The 8,366-nt window shown below is 39.4% G+C and overlaps 1 protein-coding gene across 1 annotated transcript; it reads right to left on the reverse strand.

Moving 5' to 3' along the window:
* Positions 1-384: 384 nt before the first annotated feature.
* Positions 385-7,941, reverse strand: smarcd1 (SWI/SNF related, matrix associated, actin dependent regulator of chromatin, subfamily d, member 1). The gene is made up of 13 exons (XM_058760852.1): positions 7,662-7,941; positions 6,054-6,226; positions 5,916-5,958; positions 5,484-5,606; positions 5,247-5,369; positions 5,041-5,157; positions 4,804-4,905; positions 4,485-4,646; positions 3,570-3,667; positions 3,355-3,490; positions 2,349-2,471; positions 1,740-1,841; positions 385-1,645 (listed from the first exon to the last, which is right to left on the reverse strand). The coding sequence occupies exons 1-13, from the start codon at positions 7,836-7,838 to the stop codon at positions 1,592-1,594; spliced, it is 1,533 nt and encodes a 510-aa protein (XP_058616835.1). The 5' UTR covers positions 7,839-7,941; the 3' UTR covers positions 385-1,591.
* Between the last annotated feature and the right edge of the window lie 425 nt (positions 7,942-8,366).

The raw sequence follows: 8,366 nt of genomic DNA on the forward strand, positions 1-8,366 counted from the left end.
GCCACTGCAATTTGGAAAGTGAATCTGTGAGTGAATTCTAACTAAATTGAACGTAAGGGCCAATCAGAGGTGTTCAAGAAATCAACAGATGTCTGTGGTTAGCTACATTGCACAACGCTCCAAAAACACGCTGTTAATATAAACTTTTGACGCTGTCCAGAGTGCAAACACTAATACCCACTGGAGAGGTTGCCAAATCTGTTTCACCAATATCTTATTAGAGTTAAACTAAGGGTGTTCTTGCTTTCATTTGAGGGTACTTTTCAATGCGTGAGAAAATGGATGTGGCGCTTGAGACTTGGCATTTTGATATAAGCATTCGTATATTGCATCTGTCGCTTGCAGTTCTGAGCACCAAAGGAAAAAGATTAAAAGTTGCACCGATTACATCATTGATACAAGATTATCTTTATTATAACACAAGGGCTAACAGAAATACAACATTTGGTCCATTAAAGAAAATAAAGAAAAACAAGATTGTAAGATATAAAAATCAAAGCAAATGCATGACTTTAGGAAAACAACGAAATGTAGTTAAAACTTAAAACTACCCAGAATGTTAAAGTCTTTAGCACTTGACTTCTAAACGCTTTGAATTACTTGTGTGGAAGAACCCATGGCCTCTCTGCAGCGCATCTATAAAATATTAAAACACTTGACCGTTTTCCCATACATTTTGTAGGTAGCCATGGCTGGTTAGTACTTGCCTTGGCAGGATTTTCACGTTGTCCTTTCAGAGTGACAAGTTGACTTTAATGACGATAATTAATCAAACCAAAAAACTATAAAAGGCAATTCTCTAAATGTATTAATACGTATCACAGCGAGGTTAGATTGGAAGTACTTTACAGTCCAGGACGAAGCTTGTGACCAAAGGATCTATAATCAAACAGGTCGATCAGCAGTACATCTAATCTTGTGGATCTAAAACGACTATTGAACAGAGGAGTTCTGAAAAAGTCTTATTTACTGAGTGTTGCAGAAAACGTTAACCAGTAAGCTCGCCATTAACACCAACAGACTTGAGGAACTTCCTCCAAATAATTCATCTTCACAGAGCTGAGGTACTAAACTACGTCATTATCCGCCAACTATATTTAACTAGACTAGATCTTCATAAAGTTCAAATATTATAAGAACATTAAAATATCAAAGACAATATCAATAACTTCAAAAATAAACAATGACCCCTCCAACTGATTGGTTAATATGGAAAGCAGCGAATGGGCTCAAACATTAGCACTCTTGCGATTTGGAATTTAATTATCCAAAGCAGCCAGTCAGTTTGGTCAGAAAACTAAATTTTCCAAAGTGACAGCGTCGCAAAATCATCTTGACAAACGTTCAGTCACATGGGAACCGTGAAATATTTAAAAATAAGGATGACAGCAGACAACAAGGTGTTAGTTTGCGGAGTCACAACAAAAATAAGTTTGTTTCTGTATAAGGGTAATTCCTCGGCAGCTACAGCAGGACAGCACAAGATAAACTGTAATATAACTGTAGTGATCAGCGTCTGCAGCACAGAGCAGCAGGACATTTGCTACCCAGAACCCCCTCTGGTCCTGTGTCGTAACGGCCGCGAGCTTGCTTATGTGTTTCGAATGCCAAGAGCCTGTTCCAGCTCCTGTCTCCTTTGCTGAACCTAAGAGAACGAGATTGAGAGAAAGAAGAGTGATTTTCCATGCAACCTTTGAGATTTCAAATATTTCAGTGGCTAAACAAGTTTAAAGCATCACCTTTGAATAGAAATATCGGCACACAGCCTCCTGAGCCCAGGGTTGGAAGTAGAACTCGGCTCTCCTCTCCTCCTCCGGGTTTCCAACCACATCTGTCATCGTCTGCAAGGGCGCCGAATTCAGACGTCAGCAGAACAAGATGCAACGGTTACTGATTAATGGCTTTTGTCTGAAGCAACACACTTTCTGCAACATTCAATCCCAAGGAAATACATGCAACTGCTTCGGAACAGATACTATATTTTTAGACTGTTAAATTATGATTGCGCAAATGGTCGCAAGCTTTATTTTCCCTAGCTGTTTAGAAATTCAGCATCCCATACAAATGCCTGCGAAACACCCTCCCAGCCCCCACAGTCCAGTCAGTCCACTAAGTAACAATCAGCTGAGCAAACATTCAGCTGGAGAAAGACTACAGCTCTGGGCGAAGGTTAAACAACCTCTTCCGACAAGCAAAGTAAGAACTTAGCAGAAGCATTTATGAACCCTGCAGGTTTTATAAGATAAATTGGAACTTCCAGATTCATGTATCCATAAAACATGGCATTATCATGGAAACAGGCTAAAAATTGTGGTAATGCCACTACTACTTTAAGTATTTGGACTCACCTTCAAGTCTCGGCATTGTGACTGGAGCCAGTCGTTGATGAAGCCCTGCGGGTCTCGTGCGAAGTTCAACATGAACTCCCTTTGAGTCTTCAGCTGGTTAATGGTTTCAATGGTCTCATGGATCTGAGAGAACAAGCAAACATACACGTGGGATCATGATTACCATTATACACCATGTTAATTATAAAACAGTTCTGGTTCACTAGTTTGTATGTGTACTCAATATGAAGTTCTTTATTGAACTGTTGTATAAGAGCAATCACACTCCATCTTACTTATCATACAGATTTTTTGTAGTCTGATATTTCATAAACAAACTGGCAATAAATACAAAGGTCAACCACTGACTGTGAAGGACACATTTTTACTGTTGCAAACTGACTAGTGGTTCAACTGGGTCAAAGGGAAACAGCAAAAAAATGCTCAAATTTATGTGTGAAAGTTGAAAAGCCTAGAGGTCAATATGCAAATAATATAATAATCACTCAATGAATCACCATTCCACTTTTGATTGAGTGCGGTATTGTTGAAATTACAAAGGAACCCTAAGGAACTGAACTTTAACCCACAGCTGATTTGTCTTAGCAATTCAACCAATTCACAATCACTCGAGCTGAAAACCATGATTACATCAAGCATGTAGTAACTGTGGCAACAACGTATCCACGGTAAGTCCGGTTGCTATCCCTGAAGTGGTTACTAGACTACTAAAGATTCTTAGCAAACAGAGAAGAAGAAAATTAAACATGTCCAGAGCTGACAGAACGCAGGATGCTTTTTCCTGGACCACTCCCTGGCTTCTATCCGCAACAAAACCGTTTGAAAACATTCAGACCGGTGTGTTGCCAAGAGCCACTTTGATATGCAGCAGACAAGCACAGGATGTGCAACGGCAACGGCAGAGCTCTTTCCTGCAGTGATGTGCCGAGCACTTTGAAGACTGTTTGTCCAGCCAGAACAAAGACGCCACTTTGGAGGCTTTCGGCCATATATGAAACTTGCATACCTTGTTGTCGAGGCCTGCAATCTCTTGCTGACTGGCCGTGGAAAGCAGGAAAGAGTTCATCTGGGTCTTCAGGGTGTCGTCCACCTCCACGTCTATATCGTAGCATGCCGTTTTCTTCTGGTCATTGGGATCCACGCTGAGATACAAAAGGATGTTTAGGTCACAGATGAGGCAGAAACAGCAATTCTGAGTCGCATCATGTGAGCGATGGTTACCTTATGACATGGTTGATGATGATTGGCTCGGGGGGCATCAGTAGTGCATGCAGCCGTTGAGGAATTTCAGAAAACTTCATCCGCTGGGTTTCAAAGATCTAAAAAAATGAGAATTTAATAATTCGGTTTCAAAGATCTTGAATTTGGAGAACCAAAAAGTATTGGTTTACAGAAACCTTGAGTGAGAACTGATAATTATTGGGTTTCAAAGATCTAAAACAATGAGAATCAACAATTATTGGGTTTCAAAGATCTCAAATGAGGAGAACCAACAATTATTGGTTCACAAAGATCGTGAATGAGAACTAACAGTTTGGGGTTTCAAAGATCTAGTGTGAGAAGAACTGAGGTAATCTTTAACAAGGAGAACTGAGAATTTTGGCTTTTAAATATCTTAAGGCGAACCTACAACGATCAGGTTTCAAAGATCTTGAACGAGGAGAACAGAACATTGTTGGGTTTTAAAGATCTTGAATGAGGAGAACCAACAATTATTGGTTTCCAAAGACCTTGAATAAGAACCAATAATTATTGCGTTTTAAATATCTAAAATGAAAAGAACTGGGGTAATTGGGTAATCTTATCTTTCAAAAAAAATATTACCAAGTAAATATTACTGACCACTTGTGTGTAAATATGGTAACTCAAATGAGGAGAACCTACAATTATCAGGTTTCAAACATCTAGAATGAGGAGAACTGCCAACTATTGGGCTTCCAAGATCTTGAACGAGGGGAAAAAGCAACTAATGAGTTTCAAAGCTCTTGAATGAGGCAAATTGTAAATTTTTGGGTTTCACAGATTTAGGAGGAGGACCAACAATTATTGGGTTTCAAACATCAAGTCAAGTCTAAACAGGCACTTCCAGTCCAAGACACCTGAGATTACTGAGGTAAAAACTTCAAAGTTTGTTACCTGCTGGAGGTATTTATCACAGTTGATGAACTCTCGTTCATGAGGGTCCTGGAGTTTGTGGGTCTTCACGTACTGCCACAGGGCCTGAATGATCACGGGCCGCGTTTGAGTGTGGATCCCCAGCAACCGGGCAAGTCTGGGGTCCAACTTAAACTGAGGCGGCTAGAAAAAGAACAGTTTATCCCATTAGTCAAAGTTACTCACATTTACTAATAATGTGGAATGGTGCCACCAGCTGGTAGTTTGTGAAAAACAACAAGGGCTAAGTTTGGAATAGCATACTTCATGTATTATGTATACAATTTGTGTTTGTCATCACCTGGTAGTCCAGCATGAGCAGTACAGTACAGCGGACACCAACATCTCCGGGCCTCTTCACCTGAAATCCATCAGTCTCCTGAGTCGTGGCTGTTCGGTGCCACTGGAAATAAGACAAAGACACTTTAATAACTGAAAAATGGCACTAAAGTGGCAATACAAGAGATCTAGTGGACAGTACATCATTATACTAAGTTTAAAGCACTACAGTTGAGAAATGCACATTTCTGCATCTCACCTCCACCAAATGATTGTCAGGTCCATATAAGTCTTTGTCCAACTCGATCACTAAAGACTTGAAAAAAGAAGAAAACTTCCTCTTCTGCTTGGTGGCTTCATACTTGGACACAGCAGTCTGAGACAGAGAAACACATTCAGAGTTTTCAAAAATAATAAACAAAGAGTTCAACTTGAAAGCCTGCGAGATGACAGAACCTCACTTACGTCTTCAAGAAGTCGTCCCTCCACACGCAACTCCCAAGATGCAACGGTTCCTTCGCCGTCCTCTGCATCCGGTTTGGCAGGGTTGAAGGTGTTGGAGATAAATATCCGTAGTTTTCTTTTTTGCTGCACAAAACAAACAGTGTCATTTTTCAAACAATTGTAGTTCAAGATGGAAGCTCACCCACAGCTTTTCTTCTAAAGGATTTAGGACAATGTTGGTCAAGAATCTGCATGTACCTTGATGGGTCTTTTGAGAGCTTCCTGAATATCGAGTCTTTTGCGCATGATGGTCTGGTCAAGCTTCCTCTCAAACGCCAGCAGGTCCATGTACGCCTGAGACTCTGGAACAAGCTCTCTGATCTGAAATAAAGCCACAGAGAAAATCAAGATCATCTACAGCTTTTTGAACCATATTCTGTTGAGCTGCTTTCAATCCGCCACAACTTTGTTTTTAGCGTCTATTTGAGCTCTATTTCTTTCTAAATAATGCATTCAGCTAATATCAAAATTTTTCTTACATGCATGGGCTGAAAAGTATACAGGGAAAAAATAATCAAGGCTATCTACTTGTAATGTACAAATTGCACCATTAATTACACATCTTGAACAATTAAAGACTCTTCAGACACATTTGGTGAGTTACAACTAACAAACTTCATGGCCACTTACTCTCTGAGGTAGGATTTTATCTGCCATTTTCTTCTTCTTGGCACTGAAATGAAAAATTGCATTGAGTGATGGATCTATTTAAGCACTAAAAATAAATTCTGTTAATTAATCATTAGTTGAAGTGTTAACTGGACTTACTGTTGGTTGCGATTCTGTTGCTGGACCTGTTGGATCTGATTTGGCGGCGGTCGCTTGCGGGACGGGTCCATGACTGGCATACCAGGGCGGGACACTGGACTGGCCCCGTAACCTGGGGGTCCCATGGAGGGTCCCTGAGGGGTCATACGACTGGCTGGAGGCATTCCTGGTCTCTGCAAAGGCAGCAGTGAAGGACAGTTATCCAAATGGACAAAAAGCAGGAGATAGGCTGTTGTGAAGTGAATTCTTGTTTTGGTTTTGTATTTACAGAGTAATATGTGAAGGCAATAAGAATTATCATATAGCACAGTTCAAATTAATATTTGACCAAATAATAATACATATAATTTAAATGTTTACATATAATAAGAATTTGATGAAAGAAAATAAAAATGCTTAGAAAATTCTTGGATTTTATATTGCGGTCATAAAAAGGGCAACCAGTATAGCAACCAAAGCATTTAGTGGTTTGTTTTCAGTAATATGATTCTGTTAAACAGCACCAGTCTTCTGGCTGATGGTTCCCCTCACATTGTAAATGTCAAGAGCCAAATACTGGAGTCTATTCATGCTTGAAAAGGGCACTTAAAAGTGCACAAGCTGTTGAGTTCATTTATCAAGTTCCAAAAAGAAAATGCAATGTGTTAATTACTTTATGTGAATCATAAATAACCTTGAATCTCAAGAACGCAAATGCTACGCTGGACAAAAAAGCATTGCTAGAAAACTATTGCTTTACTCCTAAACAAAAGAGTGCATGTGTTCAAGGTTTCGCTGAAGTTCACACAAGCACAGAAAAATAATACATCCTTGAATGCAAGACCTGGTCAGCACAAATTCTCAAAATTTTTCCCCCTAAATGTGAAACTTGTGATATTGTCTACAGTCCTTGACCAACACAATAGCCTTTTAGTGACCCTAAAAGTAACTTTTTGAATGCTGAAGTCACAATAAAGCACACAAACATTGGTTGGTTTCTGGGTCACTAAAAAAAAGCATTGCTGATCATTCCAACTCTTCAATAAAGCTCAAAATGCTTTTAAGAACGTCTCAAAACATGCTGAAAAACATGATCATTCAACTTCAGAATCAATTAATTAAAAATAGGTATTAAACCAGAAAAATGTTAAACGTAGGTATCTCCACTGGTGGTCTGAAGCACGCTGCATGCATAATATATGATTTGAAACGTTTATACAAACACACTGGCCATCAATGCAACCAAACCTACCAGGGTGATGTTCTTGTAGGCCCCAGTATCATACAAATCTAAGTTTTCCTGCTGAAACTCTCTTAATATCATCAAAATTAACGGGTGATTAAATTTTCTTTATGCAAATTACAAGTGGAATTCAAGATATCATCTGTTGTAGTTTTTTTTTTTTTAAAGGGAATCATGTGGAGTTTAATGCTTTGCAGTGACCCACTCATAGCAACAACACTGGACGCGCGCAAAATAAAGATATTCTCGTTTTAAAACTTTATAATTAATTCCAAACGGTCTGAATGTATTATGCACTGAATAAACCTACAGATCAAGCATACAAACATTAAAATCAATCCTCTCGGTTTAGGACCGGCTGCTTCTTTGTTCTCCTCGCGCCTTACCGGGTATCCGGGCATCGGTGATCGATACATATGGTTCTGCGGGCCGCCAGGTCCCATCCGTCCTGAGGGAGTACCGGGACCCATTCCGGGCCCTGCACCGGCTACCGGCGGCCCGGGTCCCATCGGGGCTCCGCCGCCTCCGGGTGTCGCAGGCTGAAAACCACTACGCGCCGCCATCTTCTCCGCGAGCCGCAAACAGACGGAGCACCACCGGTGAGATCTGAACGAGTATCGCGAGAGCTGAAGAACACCAACTACGAGCCGTGACGGAGTCTCGCGAGAGGTGAAGAGAGATCCCGCTTGCGCACTGAAGACATCTGAAGAATATTTTATTTAGATTTTTTTGGAACGAGCTTCCTCAGGAAAAGTCAGAATACCTATAATCACTTTTAATATCATTTTTCTATTTCATTATTTATTTTTATTACGCAGATTCTCGTATTCAGTAAATCTGTAGCCTACATGGTTAATTTGTTATTCTAGGTTACCTTTCTTACATGAATGTAATTTTTTGGTAAGAATCCGCTACTGTAAATTTATCTGGTTAACTATAATTAATATAGCCTAATTTAACTTTGTTGTGCATAAAAATCTTTGAAATGTAAAAAAAAAAAAAAAATACCCCAGTGTTTAACCTTATATATATATATATATATATATATATATATATATATATATATATATATATATTTTTTATATTTATTT

Source organism: Onychostoma macrolepis, chromosome 22 (assembly GCF_012432095.1).
Source record: "Onychostoma macrolepis isolate SWU-2019 chromosome 22, ASM1243209v1, whole genome shotgun sequence".
Taxonomy (NCBI): Eukaryota; Metazoa; Chordata; class Actinopteri; order Cypriniformes; family Cyprinidae; genus Onychostoma; species Onychostoma macrolepis.

Bases quoted from the DNA above. Each gene is read 5' to 3' on its own strand.
- smarcd1 (XM_058760852.1), bottom strand. From the start codon at position 7,838: ATGGCGGCGCGTAGTGGTTTTCAGCCTGCGACACCCGGAGGCGGCGGA. The intron at 4,906-5,040 runs GTGAGATGCAGA...TCTTATTTCCAG, and splicing joins CTGACAATCATTTGGTGGAG to TGGCACCGAACAGCCACGAC. The intron at 3,668-4,484 runs GTAACAAACTTT...TCATTTTTTTAG, and splicing joins GTGATAAATACCTCCAGCAG to ATCTTTGAAACCCAGCGGAT.